This window comes from Diadema antillarum, unplaced genomic scaffold (assembly GCF_040938485.1).
Source record: "Diadema antillarum isolate AM-2024a unplaced genomic scaffold, OU_Dant_1.0 scf00000140, whole genome shotgun sequence".
NCBI classification, from domain to species: domain Eukaryota; kingdom Metazoa; phylum Echinodermata; class Echinoidea; order Diadematoida; family Diadematidae; genus Diadema; species Diadema antillarum.
Window position 1 is genome coordinate 1,803,475 of NW_027271029.1, and position 24,089 is coordinate 1,827,563.

Below are 24,089 nucleotides of genomic sequence, written 5' to 3' on the forward strand. Positions count from 1 at the left end.
ACGACGTATAGCGAAACGACGGTCAGAGCATCGTTTCGAACTAGAACTCGATAACGAATCAGCATTCCATGTCCGTCTGAACGTATGGCGACCATAGAACGGTATAACTGGGCGGGGCTTAATGGGAGCGCGCACGAAAGGTGACCCCACAGCTGTCACTCATGACTATAACAGCATGCGTAGTGGGAAACTGCACATCTATACGACGTTTCCCAGAACGGTCGAAATTAATGTCTGAACGGTCTGTCGGCTATACGATGATTCTTTATACGTCGTTTCGTTATCGAGTTTTGGTATAAAATGGCATGCGTCTGAAAAGGGGGTTAGTGCAACATGAAAACCAGAAGATAGTAAATGTAGCAAATTTCATTGGGATTTGTTGGTTTATCGGATGAGGTCTTTCATGTAAAGCAAGGTCAGTGTAATGAATTTCCCCCTTGTAAAAACAGTCTTTCGGCATGGCTGTGATTTTAATGTTGCATTCTGGTTCCTCCACCCCTTGTGGGTTGTTACCTTCAAGGATTCTACCTCTTTTGCCAGGCTTTCTAAACATCAGACGTATTCTGTGATGTTAGGATGGAAGCAAGAACTTTAGACTGGCAGGGCCATGTAGCCATGGAGCTACAACACATGATGTAACAGACGAAGCTATATTTTTGGCCCTTATTACGCTCTTTTATCCTTCTATTATAATTTCTTGTAAAAACAACAACAAATGAACAAAAAACTCAATGATGGTTTGTAATTAAGGTCTCTTCTTTAAAATCTTTATTAAATGAGTCTATCTAATATTTCTGTTCAGGACTCCCATAAAGTGTAGCATATGTGGACTTTTCCCTTTAAAGGGTGTGTACAGTTCTGGTTGAGATGAGGATTTAGCTTTGAATGTTTTGGGAGATATTCAGAAACCACTATGAGATGTCAAAGAGCATGCAACTCTAAGGGGTATCAAAAGTTTATTTGATGAAAATCAGTTTTGAAATGGCTGAGATATCCAAAAACAAAGTGAAACAAAGAGATTCTAATAAAAGACGTGGCCTGTCGCCTTTTATTACTTTCACTTGTTGGATATCTCGGCCATTTGAAAACCAATTTTCATCAAATAAACGTTGAAACCTTCTTTAAAATTACATGCTCTTTCATATTTCATAAGAGGTTTCTCGTTATCTCACTTAGGAATGTTCAAAACATGAATCCCCACCTCAACCAGTACTGTACAGTCCCTTTAAGGTTCACTGCACTGTGTTTGATGGCATTATTGCTTTCAAGGAAGGGGGTGATAACGATAAAGCTCTCTAATGAAGCATCTGTTAAAGTAATACTACTAGTGGGTTGTTTGTTTTTTTTCTAGTGAAATGCACTAAAAAAAACACTAGTGCATTTCTGCCCTGTTCTACCAGATGAGTGGAAGTTGGTAATTACTGTAAAATTACTGTAAAAAGCACTCAGATAATGTTCATACCAGTTTAAATTCCAATTATATGGCCAGGGTGCTGTTTTTAAAGTTTAAATTACTGCTAATTTTCAAGCAGTGAAGCCATAGGAATTCTCTCTTCATAGTGTGGCTCCTGCAGCATCATAAAACATATGCACAGATTCTATCGTTGTTTGCCTTTAGAATTATTGTATTCCACATGCTATTCAATCCAGTTGATAATATGACGTTGATGTTATTAAAAAACAAAGTAAAACAAAGTGGTCGTAATAGAAGATGGGACCCACCTTTTATTAGGACCTCTTTGTTTCTGGATATCTCAGCCATTTTAAAACCAATTTTCATCAAATAAACTTTGAATTCCTCTTAGGATTGTAAGCTCTTTGATATTCCATAAAGTGGTTTCTAATTATCTTGCAAAAAGTTAACATCTGAATCTCCATCTTAATACTATATCATCTCTACTGTATGTCTTGACAGAAGAATATAAAAAGCCTCCTCAATATGGGAATTTACATTGTCAGTTGAGGTGCATGAAGCAAACAGATACTATCTCTCTGATTGATCTTTGGAATTTCCCAGATTTTGATGCTTGAATGTTGAATGACAATGGTCTGTTCATTCATTTAGACTTATTTCATGATGATATGACCATTCGTACTGACCTATTAATTCATCTTCTGACCGGACCTCAGTTTTGCCTCGGGAAATTAAAAAAAAAAAATCTTTTCACATCAATAAAATCTCAAGAATTAATAATAATTTTATTAAAAAAGGGCAAACACTTTTGCATGAAAAGATGAAGGTTGTGATAGCTTGAAAATGATGGATTGAATATTATATCTGTTAACTCTCTCTCTAATTTGTAATCCTAACTCTGGGCATTTGTACTCCTCTGTGATCTGCACTGTAATACCGCTTTCAGTAACTCATACATTTTTGGCCCGCTCCCGGTCCGAGCTAAATTAGCCCGCGCCAAGCAGTAAAAATTGCGTTCAGTAACTATAGCAGAGCCACGCTACTTTTATGATGACCCATTCATAAACTTGGTCACAGAAGGGATAACTGCCATGGTAACTGAACACGTCATGGACAGAGCGGAAGTGCATTTTTGCGCGATATTTGATGTGCATGCCGTGTGCTTATGAGCTGAGCAGCGTAAGCTGTGACCATTGACCGTGAAAGGAATTTTGGCCCACGCCTGGCGCTGCTATCATTCATAAACTCTTCGATCAGCGCCAGGCCAATGCCTGGTCCACACCTGGTGCTAGCTGCAGCAGCGCCAAAATAGCCCGCTCCTGGCCCGCTCCTGGCGCGGGCCACTTTGGCCCGACCCATTCATAAACTCAAAATGTTTTGACTTGGCCCGCTCCTGGTCCGAGCCAAGAGGGTTACTGAAAGGGGTATAAGTCTGCAGAGTGAATAGTTGAAGGTTAGATTGCATCTCTTGAATCTAAAGTTACGTCCCTTTGGGCTCTGGCTTGGGCAATATTAAAAAGAGCATCCTCTGTCTTTGGATGTCAAGTACGTGAGCAAGCACTTGTTTGAATAGATTTTGGAAGTGGCTGCTCGTGGGAAAGTCTCCTTGTTCCTGTAAATATCTTTTTGTGTCACAGGTCTTATCAAAATGTGAGAATACATTTTGATCTGCAGTAATTAGGCCTAGATTATGTGGATGATACAGATTTTGGTGTTTTGTAAATATTTCTTAGATCTCAATCTGTGGTTGCTGAAGGATAAATTTGATGTTGTTTTCTCTGAGCATGTATGAAGTGTGAATATTTTTTTTATTTTGCCACGCTACAAAAGGATACAATATTTTGCAAATCTGAATAAATATAGTTCCATCCATTATAGCTATCAAGATAATGCATGAAAGAGCTTTACTATGCTACGTGTAATATTCATTGCCAACTATTTTTTTTTTTGCAATCTCAATTCAAGACCATTCAATACATATTTTCTGAAAATTGCATTTTTTTTAAAGCTGTCTGCACATAGGCCTACTTATTCACTCCCACAAACAGCAATACCAAGTAGAGGAAATATGTTTAGAGACAAACATATTGTGTGACAAAACACAACATTGTGATGTCATAGCTCTCTGCAACAAGTAGTAGCTTTGCTTGCCATTTCCCTATAGGCTCCATCAACTAAATTGGGTCAGTAACTGGTAGGTTCAAAGGTCAATGTGTTTGAGTCAGAGGTCAATACTTCCTAGCAGTATGGGCAAATGGTTAACAACTCCAGTTACAAATTAGAGTGGAAGCCCCTTTTCCCTTGTGAAATATTCTTAAATTTCACTTGTCTCTTTACTATATCTGTCTCTTGTTATTCTACTTTGTAGATGTTTTTCTTGATTTTTTTTTTGTTCTTCCTTTTTGTGTCATTGTTGCTGGTCTTTCATCTATTATGTATTTTCTTTTTTTGTTTTGTTTTATTCAGCAGTTCTCTGTTTAAAGACTGCAGTGCACCTGTGAGTAATATTTTTCCAATAGACATGAGCTATTTGGAGATATGTTTATCTTGCAGATATGTGAACAGATATACATGTCAAGGTTTAGTTTTTCTCTTGTGGATTTTTTTACTTCTATACCACCATGAAAGCCCGCCTTGGGTTTACGTCACCAGTGAATATCTGAAGTCATTGCTTACTGAAAGTAACTGTGTTTTGTATCCATTCAAGAGTTGATGCCATTCTCATGTGTGAAATGCTGTACTGTTTCTGCCCTTAAAATATTCCCTACACTCAACAGAATGATACAAAAATGACAAAAATGACAAAAATTGGATAAGAAATAAGGAAGATATGACATTTGAAATTTTACATTTTTTTTTTCATTGTGAAAACATTTCTTGACCAGTCCTTATGAATATTCAAATCAGCAAGTTAAAGATGTCATGCTCTCACAATTTTTTATTTATTTCATATACAGAAATGACAAAAATCTCATATTTCATCTGTATGACTATGAAACTTGTCTTAAAACCACCCAGAATAAAAGAGAACAAATGTTAACTCTGATTGGTATATCTTGGTAAAGGAACATGCTTTGACTTGTATTAGCAAAAAATACCGATTTTTTGAAATTTCATATATTACATAAATGAAAAATTGTGAGGGTATGACATCATCACCTCCCTCTCTTGAATATTCATAAGAACTGGTCAAGAAATGTTTTCCAAAAAAAAAAAAGAGTAAAATGTCAAAATGTCATATCTTCCTTATTTCTTATCCGATTTTTGTCATTTTTGTATCATTCTGTAGGGAATGATTCTCTCTTTGTTTTGAAGGTTATTCATTTTTGGGTTGGGTTTCTTCTTTAAAGTTCACTTCTCCGAGGTAAGCACTGTGCAATAGTGTGCTTATTTCCTATGGGGAGAAGACAAGAAGTGTGTCAGGTCACATTAAAAATATATACATTCGTAGCATCACGGTAGGTGGTATTTTGTGGCGCCATTCACATTTTAACCTGTTGAGGACGAGACCCGAGTATACTCGAGCAGGTGTCTATGGAAAATGCGTGTTGTAGCAAGATCAGTCCGTCCTCAGCGGGTTAATAGCTCACATGCATAATTCAAGTAAGTTTGAATCACCACCATAAATACCACAGCATTATGCAAAGTACTTTGCAGTATGTTTGTATTTACATGTACATTACAAAATAGTTGGGTATGTAAATTTTTGTCAAACATTGTGAGTAGGCCTAACAGTACGTCTTCTGCATGATGTGTAAGCCAAATGCATAGTAGCATCCATTTGGCTCTAGAGGGGAAAATAAGTCAAACCTAATTGTGCTCACTTACCTTATAGCTGTGATGGAAAGTCGCTCAAAATATCCCACAGGTAATAGAAGTAATCAACTCTTGTGAAGATATTTTAGTTGATTACAGACTGCTCTAAGTGAGATCTTCCGCTCTTCATAATGTTTGCTGTCAACAGGAATGAGAATCTGAACATTTGATTGCTTCTGATTTTGAGCCAAGTGGAACATCTGCTATAATGAAATCATTTTAAGTGAAAGTGACTAAAAAGCAGCAATTTCTGTGAACAAGTAAGCGCTTTCAAACATGGAATGTTATTGCTATCTAAAAGTCTGTTTATTACTCTGACACAGTGCCTATTTGGCATCTCAGACTAGCTCGCTGTAAAGTCATGTGATTGTGACAATTACAGAGACAGCGATGCATTGAATACTAAAGTTGACTTTTTCTCAAAGAGGATAAAAACTTCCCAACTCTACAAAAATGTATCTAATGCTTGTCAGAACTACACTAATCTCCCCTTATATTGCAGGTCAGATCCTGCTACAAAATTCAAAATTCTGTTGTGATCATACATTTGTAGTTTTTCACTTCGCAGTACCGTCGTATGCAGAAAATGTCTGTGTCACATGACCAAAGCAGCTATTAGTATTTGGAATGGTTAACATGTCAGCTGATTAGAGCTATTAATAATCAGTCATTAGATTTAATACAACCTCTTTACTTCTTATTCATCTGGATTGAGCAAACTGTTATTGGAAAACACCGTTAGACTACAGTATGTAATATAGGCTAATGTGATTTTGGAAGTGTGCTTGTTAGAAACATTATTTAACTTTACATCACCTCTTTAAGAAAATACACTGAATTGCTGTTTTTAGGAAAACATGTTTTAAAATGTTTTATTTCTTTGGATAAAACAATCATTTCAGGAGGTTCGCTGGTGATTGATTGTACTAAATTCCACAGGAAAATAATGTAACAGTCCCTTGCTGTAGGCCTCATAAGCTAAGAATACTACTTAATGCGTCTCAGTGAATTGACAAGCTGTGATTATTTTCAGGTTGCCAGAAATACCTTGCCTAATTATCAATATTTTGGTCTCCAAACAATGTTTATGTAACTCATGTGACACTATTGTTCATAAGCTGTCATCTTTCAGACAACAACAACAACAACAACAACAACAACAACAACAACAACAACAACAACAACAACAACAAAAACAAGAGCAAGTGTCTGCCACATGTTCTCCCATCCGATAGTGTGATTCAGTACTGGCTGCGTTGGATTAGTTGACTCTGAAAATAGTGAAATTCTGATTGGTACATGAAAGCCCATCATACTGTGTTTGGCCTAAAATTTGCACCAGATTCAGTCATCTCAGTGTCAGTTTTCCAAAAATTGATTATCATTTCCTCTTGAAAGTGATAACATCGGCAGTTTGCCGAGCTTACTTTATTTTTCATCTGGTGCAATAGTTATTTCCTTTAAGTGGTCTATTCCAACTTACAAAGTCACAGTGTCCCTTTAAAGTAAACCATTCAGAATGGAATGTACTCATTAGGTTTATTTCCATTCTACCTGCCTCAAATGATTGTTCAGGGAGTGTGACATGAATGGGTATTATTTGCAAACTTGGCCTACTTTAGAAAATGACCCTCTTTCTTTCTTTTCTTCAGTTGTCATGATTTCTTTTTTTTTTATTATTTTTTTTTTGTATGTCTCAGGACCCACACGATCATATCTGTAACACTTTACATCAAGCATATTGCAAACAGGATCAGATATCCTGCATAATGAGACTGAGAGAAAGGGAAAAACAGAGAGAGTAGTGAATGCACTGGAAAAGCAGAATTTTTCTTGCAAGTAATCTTTTTGCTCTTTTTTTTTTGGGGGGGGGGGAAGGAATTTCACTTGTCTTTTATTCCACAGAATCAAAACATAAAAATGTATTACATAGAACAGGCAAAAAAAAATTGTGCTATTGTTTTTACACTAGTTTCTTGTCATTTGAAATTGTGAAATGTGCAAAAATATTGACTTTCACAGTACATGCATACAGATGGTAGGATGGCCCTTTTAGACTCTAACAGTATTCATCATATTAATAAACATAATTAAATTATGATTATACAACATATTAACACAGAGATTATGCAATACGATAATCGTACAAGGCAGTGCTCAACTCATCATTTTGATAAAGACACATCAACATACAAGCGATCAGACTTACGTGCAGATGGTCTTGTAAGCAAACTTGTAGTAGAACATACCATATTAGTAAGAAAAAGCTAGTCTGAGGGGGATGGTAATAGAACACAAGAGAGAATATGAGTTATTTTTTCACACACAAAGGAAAAATAAATGTACAAATAGGATGTAATTATGGAAAATGGAACAGATACATGAGGAAATTGAAATCTAACCTGTGTACCAACAACAGCAGCAGCAAGAGAGGGCAATATGCCTATTCATCTTGTCTATGTTAAATCTTGTCTGGCAAATGACTACCATACATGACCTGCGAAACTCCTGATGCCAGATAAACCCTGACCCGATATCTCTTTAAGTATAGGCTTGGACAGATGAACAGGAAAGAAGAGATATGATTATGAGCATAGCTTTGGTGACAGGTCTGGAGATCATAGACTATATAATCAATAATGGTCACAACTTGCGATAAAAATCAAAGATCTCTGATAACAATTCATTTGGTAGCATATATACAAAAAGTGCAATATCCTGACAGTGTCTATATGTTTTACTGTATAAATACTTTTCACTCTGAGATTTTCATTACAACTTAGTGAAGATGTAGTGAATCATATATCATTCAAAGTTTTCTTGTGGATTTTTTTTTTTTTTTTTTTTTTGGGGGGGGGGGGGAATCTGGCAGGGAAAGGTATCCCAGGTAGGAGTTAGATTCCATGTCATTCAGCTACTCCTATTGTGGCATTCATTGCATGGTTATTTATTATGGCATTACGATAGATTGATGTTGCTCCATGATATGACAGTATGACAAGCACTTGGTATAGTTTGGTTGAAAGGCATCTTTCATCCAGGGATCTCGCCAGCGTATATCACCCTTGTCGGCCCCGACAAGCGTGCGGTTTGAAGAAGCAATTGCCGACAAGGGTAAAACTTGCCGACAAGGGTAACACCACGCGTGAACTTGCCGACAAGGGTAACTTGCTTGACGAGCTAAGTTCGGACCAATTTCTCGCCTTTTTCAGTCTTTATTATCTGGCTAGAAAAGAAGCTAGATGTTGAAAGCAGCAGCAGTTTACATACTTATACAAGTGCAAAAATTTACCCACGCAGTCATCGCACCTATCACAACAACGCGGCTCAACAGAGCGACGTACTAGCTGATACCAGGGAGGTCTCACCTCCCTGCTGATACACACCACATCACACACTTGCTCACTCACATGCGCTCTGATTTGGGATCCACACACACATGCACAAGCACCCAGCCGGCCACTTACAGCCGCCTGTGCGTGTACAACGGTACAGTGTATTGTGAGAGGGAGAGAGAGGACGGAAAGAGAGGGTTGGAGGCCGAAGGAGGCTGAGGAAGGCTGACACGTGCTCGCTTGTTGTCACGCTTGTTGTCGGGTTACGCAAAAACAAACGATATGAAATGCATGCCCCCCTCCGCCAAAGGTTGTATTTTTTTTTTGGCTGCTTTGGTTTGTTTGTTAGTTTGTCTGCCTGTCTGTCTCTTTTTTCGCAAAATAAGTCAAAATTTGGGAACAGATTAGGATGAAATTTTCAGGAACAGTTGGTTGGTAAAATGGCGCAATGAACAGATGATTAAATTTTGATAGTGAGCAGGATTTATAATACCACCGAAATTCACCGCCAGGATCCAGGATCTTTAGACTTTGTTTCGTATATTTGAAAGGATTCGTATCAATTCTTTAGGAAGCTGGCCATCGGCAATGACGCAAAATTAGATGCGTTCAAAGCATTGCCGCAGAGAGAAAATTAACTCCATTTTTCGTTAAAAAAGAAAAGAAAAAAGAACTTGCGATGGAGTAAGCAAATGCAAATTGTTATTTAGGTTTTGGTAGTTTCAGTGGGTTATTTTTTTTTTAATCTAAAAAGCAATGCGTTCCATTTTAGCCTTTTCAATTTCTATGGATTTGTAAACGTCATTCGTGAATATTCCATTTTCCTTCTCCGGGCCGAAATTTATAGTAATTCTGTCATGATGGTCTTTCAAGTTCAACGTATACGTAATGCTCCACGTGCTTCTGGCTTGGGTTTGTTAAAAGGTGGGTTAGGGGGCCTTCACGGGCAGAAAATAAATGATGATCATTCATCAATGTTCCCAGTTGGTTTACATGCTATGTACACGCTGTTTACGACCACTGAAGCAAGGTGGCAGTACGCGCGACATTCTTTATCTGACACCTGGCTTTCGTGGAAATTTCATGGAAATTTCCACAAGCCATGATATCAAGTTTCCCCACTGCTTGAGGTCGTGCTTTTTTTTATTCTTCATTACGAACATCAATTTGTTCAACTTGAAAAGTGTAGATAATTTGCTTTGAGGACGTGTTTCTTTCTTCTTCTTTTTTTTTTCTTTCATTGCAGCATCGGTAACATTTTGTTTTGTTCATCGTCCCTGCATGGCAGGGGTTCATGGGAGGAGAACGATAGGAATGACTGGGGAGAAAATAAACTGAAAGAAGGAAGCATCTTTTGAGCGAGCTGTCTTTGTTTTTCTCTACACCAGCATCAGTTATCGCCACCAAGATTCATTTTTTTTTTTCGTTACTCCGACAGATTAATGATAAAATGATGCTAGATTCTTTATTCTGAAGGTTCGTTAATCCAAAAATGATTAAGAAAAAATGTCCGTTCATTTCACGACGAAATCAGTTTTGTTATTTCGAACGTTCTGCCAGTGAAATTTCGGAATAAAACGACGGCACAAAACAGCGTGTTTTCGTACTCTAAGGGTCTGTTATTCCGACAGAAGTAGTAATGATGAAATAATAAATTGTAGATTCTTTATTCTGAAGGTTCGTTAACCGAAAATTGAATAAAGAAAAATGTCCGTAAATTTCAAAACGAAATCAGTACGTCATTTCAAACGTTTTGCCAGTGAAATTTGGGAATAAAACGACTGCCCCAAAACACTCAGTTGCAGTTTTCTTACTCTGAGGGTTCGTTACTCCGACAGATTAATGATAAAATAATGCTAGATTCCCTATTCTGAAGGTTCGTTAATCCAAAAAATGATTAAGAAAAAATGTCCGTTCATTTCACAACGAAATCAGTTTTGTTATTTCGAACGTTTCTGTCAGTGAAATTTCGGAATAAAACGACGGCACAAAACAGCGTGTTTTCGTACTCTATAAGGGTCTGTTATTCCGACAGAAGTAGTAATGATGAAATAATAATAGATTCTTTATTCTGAAGGTTCGTTAACCGAAAATTGAATAAAGAAAAATGTCCGTAAATTTCAAAACGAAATCAGTGCGTCATTTCGAACGTTTTGCCAGTGAAATTTGGAATAAAACTGCCCAAAAAAACAGTTGCACTTTTCTTACTCTTAGGGTTCGTTACTCCGACAGATAAATGAAAAAATAATGCTATATTCCTTATTCTGAAGGTTCGTTAATCCAAAAATGATTTTAAAAAATGTCCGTTCATTTCACAACGAAATCAGTTTTGTTATTTCGAACGTTTCCGTCAGTGAAATTTCAGAATAAAACGACGGCCCCAAAACGGTTACAGTTTTCTTTTACTCTGAAGGTTCGTTACTGCGAAAGAATAACGATATAATACTTTAGATTCTTAATTCTGAACGATCGTTAATCGGAAAACGATAAAGAAGAAATGAAAACGGTTACAGTTTTCTTACCCTCAGGGTTCGTTACTCCGAAAGAATAATGGCAAAATAATACTCTACATTCTTAATTCTGAATGACCGTTAATAGAAAAATTATAAAGGAGAAAATATTCGTTTATATCCAAACGAAATCAGTTTTGTTATTTCGAATGTTCTGCCAGTATAATTTCGGAATACAACAACGGCCCCAAAAGGGTGTTTTCTTATTCTGAAGCAATCACGATGATAGATGATAGATTCCTTTCTGAAGGTTCGTTGATCGGAAAATAAAAAATAAAAAAATGTTTGTTAATCTTCGAACGAAATCAGTTTTATTTTGAACATTCATCTGTAGTACCGACCTTTGGTGTTGTTGTTGTTTTCGATTACAAACCTTCGAAGTACTCATGAATCGTTTCATTTTATGATTAAACAAACCTTCGGAATAATGACCATCATTACATTTTTGTATGATATCTCTTTGATGTCACGGCCAAACTACCGCAGTATACCCAGAAAGGAAAGTGCAACCATGTCACGAAAGTTCTCGATCGCTTCTCGCGCATCTGCATGCAATAGGCCTACCACGTGGTCGAGCAGACGGCGAGAAAGCAACACGGCGCGCGTAGTTGCGATGCAGAGACGGCTAATTATTGCAACAGTGAAACAGGAAAGGCCTAAAAGAAATCGGAACCTCCACCATCGGCACCTACTTCTCTTTCATTTATTATTTAGGAACTGCCGCTAACAAAAGGTATGGAGTTTCTGCATTGTGTCTGTGAGAATATGCCCCTCACAACGTTCATTACATCTCCGTGAAAATGTCGCATTTAGTGGCATTTTAGCGGCGATTCATCTGTGTTGTATTGAGCATTAGCGAAGGCTTCCGCGCTTCGCGCGGGAGGGGGTACCCCCCTCCCGTACCCACCCCCAGAACAGCGCGCATTAAAATGCCGACAAGCGTGAAGAAATTCCTGGCGAGAACCCTGTCATCCTACCAAAGAAGATGAGGGCAAAACAAGAAATCAAGAATGAGCTGTGTAGAATAGGGAATGCCACCCCCTTAATCCATGTAGATCTTTTTAGGGCGGTGACATGAGCTTGGAACAGCTTCCATGGGATATTTGTATCTATAGTTACACCACCAAAAGTGGAAACTGATCTTTGGGACACTGGTCTTGGAAAAATTATTGCAAGGATTTACTATAGTAGCAAGTATTATGGGATGGTAGATTTTGGTCTTCCTTAATCCTTTGGGGACCAGAACCTGAATGACACTTGCTCTCAGAATCAAAGATGGGCTTCGATGAAAGTTTGTTTTTTTGTCTGTTCTTTTTTTTAATAGCTGGTATCAAATAGGTTACCTCAGTAGTAGGATTCACAAATGGTGTGAAAAGTTCCAGGTAAAAAAGATAAAAGTTTGTGTTTACAGAAGGTCTTCTTTATGATATATTTTGGTACCAGAAGTATAAAAGCTATTCTGGAACATATATGTTAGTTTGTATATCAAATGATATCTCTAAGTTTTAGAAGCTTACAGTCAAGTAGCTACCGTAGTTTCTTTTGAGTTCCTGCCAATCTCCTAATCACTGTATGACACATTCGCTCAAGGCCATCATAATCTACACTGAACTATCTCTCAAAGTCCAATATAATAGCAGATGTCATAATAACCTCCATATATCTTTTTATTTCTAGTTATTGGCCACAATTTAGGGCTTTAGCTTATACACCAGTAAATACAGCATACAAGTATGCTGTATACAATACTGTATGCAAATAGAACTCTCAAGTAAATGAAAACACAACTCAATTCTGCCCGAATTCTTCTCGCTCTCCATGCACAGACCGTCGGATGTGATGGCGTCCTTGGCTCAGGATTGGTGGTGGACAAGTGTGGAATGTGCGGCGGATCCAACACTGACTGCCAGATCTTCTCCGGGGCCATCACCAACGACTTCCGCACCATCGGCTACCACACCATGGTGACCATCCCGGCCGGTGCCATGTACGTCAACATCACGGAGACGACCAAGTCCAGAAACTACCTGGGTGAGTAATTATCGCCCATTCATTTCCTGTCGATGATTGGAGTAGAACTGGACCTTTGCAGGGGAGACCAGTGTCGGTGTGTTGTTTCCATTGTAATTTTTTTTTTACCAATTTATTTTTCTGTCCGAGGTCTGTGTTATTTCCAGAATTAGTCACGATGGAACACTGCTTTAAACAACAAAAGTGGTCATGTTACAGCTTCTAATAAGTGAAAAGCTGAGCAATGTGAAAGCAACAAAAAGGAGTGTGGAGAATCACATCTGTTTGAATGTCATTTGATCATTTACGTAGTGTCTTGTCCACTGTTGAAAATAACCTGTCTTGGTCTCTTGACAATGACAAAACTTCTGTTGGACTCATTTTCCCTGTAGAAGAATGTGACCAAATTTCAACTTCCTTCAGTTCTGGTTTTTCAACTTGTTATGTCTTGGATGTCTAGTATGAAAATCATTTCCTACATTTATATAACGAGTGTTATTTAGGAAGCTCTCTTATCAAGAAAAAGTGCGGTTGATGATAAAATAAACTCAGAAGTATTTGAATCATCTCACATTGTGTCATGATCTAAATGAGTGTGACATCTGTTTCAAGTTGTCCATTATAGTACAGCTCTGCATATTTGACATGTTCAGGAGTATAAATTGTATAAATAGCTTGCTTATCCAGCCAATGATGCACTGTTCACAAATATACTCGGACTAAGGCCTGTTGAAGATGAAATGAAATGCAACTGGTCATTGTTTGACCACTTTTGCTCCATTTTTAAGTCAGCTGTTGTCTCCATTTCTCTACTTTCGTCTAAAGATTGTTTTCTTTTTTTGGGGGGGGGGAGGGGATAAATCTCAGCATTGTTAGCTCACAGGAAGTGACTGCCTCAGTGCACTTTTCCTTTAGAATTATTTTAAATGTAATATCCAGAGAAGTGATCACAAGTTACATTCGACAGTGATGTCATTTTGTCTCATTGTCTCAAGGACTTCATAAAGATAGGGTTCTGTCATACCAGGCTAAAAGCTGCGTCGTCATTTCAAACTGAAGCTAATCACTGAGACTTTCTCATTCAATTTGTGCAATTTGGGACCTGTTGGCAGCTCTCCATGGTAACGAGCAGATATCTCAAAATTTGATCACCTGTCATTGCGGAAGTCACTATCAGAGTATGACTATCACTTAGCTCGTCTCTTATACATTGGGGGCTTGACTCTATAGGCCCTGCTCTGGAATGGGATGTGTCCAGGGACTGACCTATTTCCTGTTTGAGTAGTGACCAAAACTAGAAAGAATTTGAGTAGTCTATAAAATAACTTTCTGTGCTTCTACCCTGGAGGATGCTGGAGGCATTATTTATTCACTTTTTCTGCCAGTTCCTTTTTTTTTTTGGGGGGGGGGGGTGGGTGTAATTTTGTTCTCATCAGCAAAACTAGATACTGTAGGAGAAGAAGGGAACTGAGCATCAAGAATAATCTTATAGCATGCACTGCATGTATTTCCACAAAGGTATGCTGTCTTGTACATGTGAACAAGACATTGGGAGAGGTCAGAAAGTCTTTAAATGACTGTCCATCATTTTCTGATTTACTCCTGAGCTGAGACCCCAATCCCCTTAGGGCGGGGGTAACAAGATGGGGTTAGGGTGCCAGAGCTCCACCCCTCGCTGGCTGTTGTGACCCCCTTTTGGTTACCTGCTGGCTCTTGTTGAGTGATTTGATACGGACAGAAACTCTTCAATGTCAATATCTCTTCACCCTCGGGGATTGAAGAGTAAAACAGAAAAGGATAGATCAAGTGCAAAATTGCAGATTCTTCCTCTTTTTTTTCTTTTTTTTTTTTGGTAGTCATAGAGTCGTCCTGACTAGACTGACAATGCAATTGATATTACCCAATGATACTGGTCATGTCACTGTTAGTTTACATCTTAAACATGACAACTGTTACTGACATATGATGTGCAGTCTTGGCAATGTACACTTGTAGTTTAGTCTAAGAAACCAAATGACCAGGCCTCAACTGAAATGTTCATGACAGCTGTGGAATCTGTGCAAATGCATCAACTCTTTGAAATGTTGTATTGATGCATTTTTGGTGATTGCAGCTCAGGAGATGTAGATATACAAATCCAATGAAAACTCAAATGATAAATAGTGATTCCATATTTGCAATGACTACAGAACACAGAAAATTTCTTTGAAGTAGTTTTGTAAGTTTGTCATAGCCTGTCAATTACTGATAAATTGCACTTAACACTTTCTAGAAATCTTTAACTCATTTGCAGGTGTCACATTATTGTACAGTTAATGGAAATGGTTTGGGGGCAGTTTCCATGGCAATGATACCATATTCAATCTCTCTCTGTATCTCCATAACCAGCTCTTCAGACATCTGCTGGAGACACAGTCTTCAACTGCAACTGGAGGATAGACTATCCAGGAAACTACTCAGCTGGTGGAACCAACGTCCTCTACAAGAGATCGGCCAGAAGCCAGAACAATTTGGGGGAGCAGATCCTGATTATGGGCCCCACAGCGGTGGATTTGGATGCCATGGTAAAAGATGCCATCTTCTTCATCTCTGTACGTCTTTCTCCTCCTCCTCCTCAGCCTCCTCCTCCTCATCATCATCAGCCTCCTCCTCCTCCTCCTCCTCCTCCTCTTCCTCCTTCCTCCTGTTCTTATTTCTTCCAAAATGTACCTTCAAGACTGTACTCATCTCGATGCATTCTTGTTAACTTACAGCCACCGAGAAACTTGCAGTGTACCAAACAACATACTCTCTAAAAATAATGTTTCACTTTTTTTTTCAAAGGACTAGTGATATCAGTCACATTCACATAGACATTATGCAGATTAGATGATCTGAAGTAACCTCACTGCCCGACAAGTCTCCCATTGGCTTGTACTTCACTTCATCAACTTGCTTATATGGATTCTGTTAAGGGGGGGGGGGGGGAGCATATCCTTATCAAATCTTTATAAGGTTGTAATGATATGGTAGTTATGGTATGGTATTTAGATGGAAAGTCAAAGTAGTGAAATTCTCCACTTATTTATTGGTTGGTTACAAACCAATGGGAGACTTGTGATGCAATACTGACATCAAATTACTTTCAAATGGTTTTACCACTTTTTGGAATGTTTGTTTACTTTACTCAGATATCTTCTCACTGTGGTTCTATCTTTTAGCACATTTATATGAAGTAAGCTTCCTTGTGGGAATGATTTAGCTTTTGAAGAGAATATACCTTGAAAGAAGGATGAGGAAATTTAATTTGTTGTTGTATTTCACAAGACCTGACAAGTTTTCCAAAGAACCTTGAATGGTCACTTAACGGGATTCTGCTTCCTGTTCCCATGGCGAGATTTTTCTGTGGCATTTCAGTGCATGCAGCAAGTTCAGGATCACTGCTTGCCATGCTCTGTGATTACCTTAGCACTTGTCACCACCTCGTTACTAGCACACCTGAGCTGTGGGACAGAAATAACTTGTTAATACCCGTAGAGTGAAAAAAAAAAAAGTGAGGCTGTTGAGTGAAATTCCCGTAAGTTAGAGGAAAGCTCACCGAACGATTTCCGTCAAGTTGTGATTCTGTTTTCCCCCTGTGATATTTTCATATCTCTCATGCTGCAATTTCCTTCAGAAGGAACAAAAACTAACATAGATTTAGAAATGATTTGTGACAACACTTGGCACCAGATACATTTAGGAATCACTGTGTTTGAAAATTATGTTCTGTCAGGGGTTAATTATATTTGTGGAATATCTAGACAGACAGTGCAGGGTATTTAGTTGGCTTATGTTTAGGCAAGATATGTACCAGGTGGCAAATTTCTTGTGAAGTATTAAGCATGACATATTTAGTTTGTGTCAGCCACACTATGAATTAAAATTTGCCTGTGTTATGTCTAGCTAACCATATGCAAACCTGAGTGTGCTGTATATGCAGGTAGATACAGTATAATTCTTTTGGCAGGGTATTCCTTTTGTAAATGGATACAAAGAAACATATCTCCAAAAATTGCTACTCACTCACACATATCAGCTATGAGTATTTCATTCTATTCATGCTTTTTCAGATCATATATCAGCAGAGAAACCCAGGGATCACGTATGAGTACGTCATCCCCAACCCAAGGAGTACGAAGCAGGAAACTCCCCCTGTGGCCCCAGAGGAGGATAGGGGGCAGCAGACTTCACAGCAGGTGAGCAGTGCTCCTGTCTCTATGTGACCCATGACACTCATGTGCTCCTGTTAATCCCAGTATCCTTCTTAACCCACTCCCTACATACAGTTGAACCTCTCGTATCCGGACAAGTCGGGACCGGGGCTCATCCGGATAAGGGATTTGGCCGGATACGGGAGACTCAATACTTTATACATGTACATATACATACACATGTACTGATGTAGCCCATTGTAGTACCAGATGAAGTAATGTGTATACTGCAACCTTTTCATTGTTACATTTAGGGATGTTTGGGGATGTTAAAATGTCTGAAGGTAAGCAATTTGGAAGGAAATTTGATGTAATGTATGTTAATCATGTTGGAAGTAATATGTAATTCATGTGTGTTTGTGTAGGAGTTCTCAAGGAGTTGGGAATCCCCCTTCCCTACCGTAATTATTAAAAAAAAAAAAAAAATTAAAAATCACGGCGAGATTGCGTCCGTATAATAGAGAGATCCGGATAAAGGGAGGCCGGATAAGAGAAGTTCAACTGTAGTTCTGAAATTCACATAGACTCTGCACAGGACACAGCAGATTCCAGTAGATCGTGGGTTAATCGACTCCTCGGGATTCAGAGAATGAATGAAATATGTAAATGTACAAAACATATTGTGAATGAATACGGGGCCCAGCTGTCCAAGGGTCTGTTCACAAGTGCAGATCTCTCACAGAGGAGATGTATGCCATTGAACATTGACAAGGTCATGGTTCAATTTACTTCATAGCGCAAATTTTTCAACTGTGTTATGTCTAGCTAACCTTACTAACCAACTTTCACTGCAGCAAGTTTCAAATCAGTGAAATTGTAGATGTCACACATATCATGGGGCTTGATATGTTTTTATCGTGGGGGGGGGGGGGGGGAGGGGGCTGACTCCATGCACCCTTCTTTTGCAACCCCGGTCAAATTTCCTAGCTCTTACATCCAAATGACACATACCAAATAATGAATTACTCTACTCAGTATCAGATATGTCACTGGAAAACTGATATAGTTTCATTTTCTCTCTTGGCCTTTCTCTTAACCTGCTTGACTCTCAAACATTACTCAACTCAGCAAATGTCATGTGTGCATTGTTTATCATGGCTCATAACTGTGCATAAACTATAGTCTGAATTGTGAGTCTGATGATTATGGGCCATCTCTTTGTTAATGGAAGAAGTAATATACCTTTTTCCCCTATGGCACAACTGTGCATATGTGTGTGTGTGTGTGTGGGGGGGGGGGGGGGGGGGGGGAGCTGCAGTATCTCACAGTTTTTAGCTTTATGTGATTACTAGATTATGACCCAGAAATGTGGTTTGTAGTCAGTTTACGGGATTGCAGCCCATTATGTTATGTCTGTGTGACGAAGATTTGTAGTCTGCTGCCATCACGTTCATTTGAGTGTTATGCACCATGCCTTCTTTCACAGGATGCACAAACGACAACAGCGCCCACGACTACAAAGAGACCAACGACTACAGAGCCAACAACTACAAAGCCCACAACAACACAGCCTACGACCAAACCGACCACAAGTATGTCAACCACAGTACCTACAACGACGAGAATGACAACCATCCAAACCACCACCCCACCGACCACACCTCGCCCAACACCTCCAGTTGTGAGCACGGAGGCCCCACCATCTGCTGATGCTGCCACTGATGAGAAGGAAAAGATGAGCATATCAACGGGTGTCATGCCAGGACAAGGGATGGGAGGAAAAGAGGAACCTAGAGGGTTCGCAAGAGTCGAGACATCCTCCAAACCTGATTCGGGACAAGGAAGGCAAGGGCTTGGAACGGACATTGGGGACAGCAGATATCCACATGGGCCTGGGGGATTCTCTGTGGGGCCCAGCAGTGCCCTCTCTGGATCTGCTTCTGGCAGCGTGACAGGTGACTCATTGGCTGACCGAAGACTGCCCCAACCTCAGCAGCAGTCACCAGGTGAAACACAAGGTCAAGGCAGTGTTGGAACGGGCTCAGGTGTACAAACAGGTGGGTATGGCCCAGTTCAGGGGGCAGGTGGTCAGACTCGACCAGGACCTGACGGAAGACCCCAATCTGGCTATGTCTCTAGTTCACAGTATGGCCGTGGTCCCACTCAAACTGGCTCTCAGGGCCAACCTCAGACAGGACAGACTGACCCAGAGAACACTCAATCTCGTCCATTCTATGGGTACTTTCCAAATTTGAACAACCCTCCAGAAACCCAGGTGCCAAGGAGGGAAAATGTCCTACCTGTACAAGGTGCTGCTCAACAAGCATCCCAATCATCACCGAATCAGCCCAGGGGACCCAACCCAACAAGGACGTCAGGATACAATCCCAACCTACCTGGTGGCCGCACAGGCTCTTCTGGTCAAACAGGAAATCCTGTGAACTCTGGAACCACAGCTCAGTCGGGGTTGTTTGCTGGAAGTTATAATCGAGGTGTCCCTGATTCTTCAAGACCATACAGACCAAACTACAACTCATATCAGGGTGGTGGATATCTGCCAGGCTCGGCGACTGGAACTTACTACGTACAGAGTGGAGGTGATCAATCAAGAACAGGCATCAGCACAGGAACCAGCTCTAATCCAAGAGGACAGCCACCGAGACCAGGTCTCAGTCACCCTCAACCTGGAACGCCAACCGGTGAAATCGTTTACAACCCAAACTACAGACCTCCGCCAAACCAAGGCTTGCCAGTTCGAGGAGGTCAGGGAGTACCATCAAGAGGACAAGGTGTGCCGCCAACATATGGACAGGGAGTGCCCACCCAGAATCAGGGTAGACCTGTTGTTCTGGGTCAAGGCGGAAGTAGCTTACCATCTCAAGGGCAGAGTGTCCCCCAGCAACCTCCAAGACCGGGCACTCCTAATCGCTACCCATGGCGGCCAAACCAGGGATACCTCCCGGACAACCCTTCTCAGCCCCCTTCCAACCTTCCGCAGACCGGAGGACAGTCGGGTGTCTCCTACCCCTATCCAGGATCCCAACAACCATCTGGCCCTGGCCTTGGACCACAGGACCCGCAAACCAACTTCAGCCCATTCAGCGCTGGAGTGCAGGGGCCACTTGTCCCTATTGGAGGTGAGGATGCCGAGACCTTCACAAGCGATGACTACAGTTCCAGTATCCCGGAGGAGGATCAAGGAAACCAGGCCACTTTGGGCGGGAACCCCAATGTTCCTGATCCTCCTGTCAACCAGCTGGCTTCCTACATCTGGATGGAGACTGGCATGACTGAGTGCTCCATGTCCTGTGCTGGAGGTGAGCTGCCTTTGAATTCCTACTGGTTTTTCATAAGAGAAAATCCACTTGAAACTCACATATCTTATATAAAGAAAAACAGGGGCAATACATATCCATGAAACCAAATGAATCATTAAAGACAATTAGGAGTTGATGTGTAAACAATCGTAAATGGCTGTGTATGGTAAGATCCAAACAATAGAAGATAAACAAGCAAACTGTCATAGATATCCACAGAGTGGGCATATATTTTAACCCTAATCCCACCGGGTTTTTTGAGGGACTTGAAACCACCGGGGGGCCTTTTTGGCCCCCCTTCAGATCTCGGCCTTGGATCGCGCGATCCTCGCGAAAATTTGCAGTAAGGTAGAGGCTAATGTAATCTACAAGACTGTATAGTTAGATTTTTCAAATCTTAATTTATGTATTTTATATAAATTAATTTATGCTAATTTATGTAAATATAAATTTTTGCCTATAAATCAAAAAATAAAGCTCCAAGACTTCTAATTTTTGGTGAATATATTCTTTTCAATATCCTCAACAATGATATTGAAGCAAAAATTCAGATTCATAATTATTTCCTATGTAGTTTATTGTTTACTGAATTTCTTATTTATTTCTTTGTTTTTTACATTTTTGTTTTTCTTGTTTTTTTTGTCAAAATTTGTCGCAGAATATTTTTAAAGCATAATCAGGCTAAAATAAATCATTATCAGCAAATTTAAAGTAAAAATATTTATTATTATGTGAATTTATTGCAAAAACACAATTTACATTGGATTTGTACACAAAATCATGTTTTTGAGCAATTTTTGGGTTGACGAATTTTTTTCAAAGGGGCGTGGCTTCAAAACGGTATGCCCGGGAGCGACAAATTTGGTCTCAAAAGTTGCACGATACTTGAAAGAAAAAAGTCATAAAATGTGGCGGTGAGAGCATTGTGCGTTGCAGAATAATCACGTGAAACGTCGAGGGGGGGGGGGGCCATGCCTGCACTGCGAAGTACAATTTCACCCATTAGTCTGGATGGCAACTGGATACTCTGTCCAATGCTGCATGCACACAGTGGATATTGAACCCTTGCCCTCTCAAATGGGAGTCCAAAGCGTGTCTCATTGTCAGAGTGCTTCATACCAGAGAAGAGGTGGTTTCATAACACTAAATATCTACTCATAGCATTGAATGGCAGATAATTTTTTAACCTGTTGAGGATGAGTCCCGAGTATACTCGGGCAGGGGTTTATGGGAAATGCGTGTTGTAGCCAAATCAGTCCATCCTCAACGTGTTAAGTCAAGTTTCTCTTCATTTTTCATCTGAGCTGAATCCTAGATTTCACATCCTTATCTCTTTTTTTTTTCTGTGAATATAATTGAGTCAATTTCTTATGTGTAACTTCAAATTTGGACTCTCAAGTTTGAAACTCCCCTCTCTCACTCCCTCTTGCTTTCTCTTTCAACATTGGGTTTGTCATTTCCCTGATTGAAATAAAGATAAGCAAGATAACTTTATGTGTTAGTGATGGGAGGAAAAATTACTAACACCATTTCCAAAATAATCTTTAAGGATAAAGAGAAATGATATAATTCAAACACTTAAACTCAATTTGCAGTGCTGAATTGCCACAAGTTTCAGAATTTCTTGTCATTTCATCCATGATCCAGTCTGTGGTAGAGTTGTGCGTGATGCTTTTTTCGAGAGTCAAACTGTCAAGTTTTGATTGGATCTGGGATATTTCCTTTCTGTCTCGCGGTCCCGTCTTTCTTGTGTGTTGCAAAAGATTTGATCTCTGAGTGGGCTGTGTGATTGATTGGGATCAATGTTTAGCATGGTTCAGGAAACCAGTATTTGCAGAATCATGCTGATGAAAGACTTTTCCTATACCAATTTCAGTCCCTCTTCCCCCCGCCCCCCCCCCCCCAACACTGGCTTTCTTTTCTTACTTTTGTATCATTTCGCCAAGACAAGCTCACCTGCAGTTTTTTGGAAGGTCAGGAGGAGTGTTGCATGTTCCCAAGATCGTATCTGAAATGACAGGCACAAAGTCGTAGTCTTGCTGTCATAGGGTATAGGTTATCACCATTTGTCCATCATCTTTTTTAACCCATTGTATATCAGAAACTTGTGGATGTGACATAAAAATCTATGAAGATTTCTGGAACTTACAGGCAAGAAGTTCAATGGAATGTGGAATGCACACACCATAAAAAAAGTTGACGTATAGTTTGCACTCCTGGAAGCATCTATGGGTATTCTATAATTCATGGATGATGAGCATAGTCAATAAGACTTCGTTAGGAGCTGCTGTTTTGAAGAGCAGTCTTTTTTTTTCATAAAGTCCAGCAGATGTATGGTATAACCATTTGTCTTTTGCATTTTGTATACTTACCAGTCTATTATCTTTTTATCAATTTGTTTACTTAAGAAAACTAGAATTCATTCAGTTTCTACAGAACAAAATATTCAGCATTAGGCGCAACTGCTGGAGAAAAAAAAATTATAATTCTGTAGGTATTTCTCTCGGGGGAAGTTCCCTTTGCGCATTCTGTATTGACATTCAATGGGCTAATCCATAGGTTGAGTAGATTTAGTGGGGCTGACCCCTTGTTTTAAAGTCAGTTCTGCTGTCTGTGAATTCATAAAGGTTCCAGTGAGCTTATATATTATATTATTGTTACACAAAGTCCCAAATGGATTGATTAGTTTACAAACAGTCTTATAAATTTTGGTACGTCATAGGACTGTAGTGGAAAAGAGAAAAATGCAATATCTCATTTCTTAATAATTATGTTATTTCACACACAGCAGGATAGACATTTAGATAAATAGTGTTTAAATTTGCAATTAAGTAAAGCTTTTAAAGCAAGTTCAAGCCTGTCAGAAAGAATTTTACTATAAAATGTGATGTATTCACTTTGCTGAAATTTGTGGTACTTGTGATTTGCAGGTGTGTAATATCTCACACCGTGGATACAGTTGCTCTCACTCTCAAGAAATGGCAACTGTTGATTTGTGTTCGAGCTCACTCAAGAAATAGATGCCTTCCAATAAGAGTGGTGATACACATACTGTGATGACCTTAAAGTTGTCTCAGTCCCTGTGATTTCATTTTCTTTTCTTTTTCTGTAGAGGGCAGTTTGGTTTAGTCTTGAAACACAAATATTCCATGTCACTTCTGCCCAGGAATCTTATTATCTGTAATTGGCCATTTGGGTGTTTACGTCTTTATTTTCAATTTTTTGTGGAAAGGTGGCAAGTTGTAGCCTCCAAGCATTATTTGACATTGGGAATGTCAACTTTTTTTTTCTGCCTTTTTTTTTTTTTTTGGCTCCAATGACTCTGTCATACTGGTGCAAAGTATTTTCTCTGTTTTCTTGCGAGTCAACAACTACTTGTATATTTTTGTGAGATCTTGATAGGAATGTGCCAATTTTCTTTGTGTCAAATCATGGCCATCCAAAATCCAGAAATGGGTTTCCCACACCTTCTACCTGTAAATCTGTGGCCTGCCTCGCTCAAATAAGGAGTAATG

At 39.4% G+C, this 24,089-nt stretch overlaps 1 protein-coding gene across 1 annotated transcript in view; it reads left to right on the top strand.

Moving 5' to 3' along the window:
* Positions 1-24,089, top strand: part of LOC139721224 (uncharacterized) — a 155,688-nt gene that overhangs the window by 54,768 nt on the left and 76,831 nt on the right. Inside the window, exons 2-5 of the mRNA XM_071632548.1 lie at positions 12,902-13,106; positions 15,474-15,649; positions 17,177-17,302; positions 18,744-20,574. Of these exons, the coding sequence (XP_071488649.1) occupies positions 12,902-13,106; positions 15,474-15,649; positions 17,177-17,302; positions 18,744-20,574 (2,338 nt within the window). The remainder of the gene's footprint in view (positions 1-12,901; positions 13,107-15,473; positions 15,650-17,176; positions 17,303-18,743; positions 20,575-24,089) is intronic.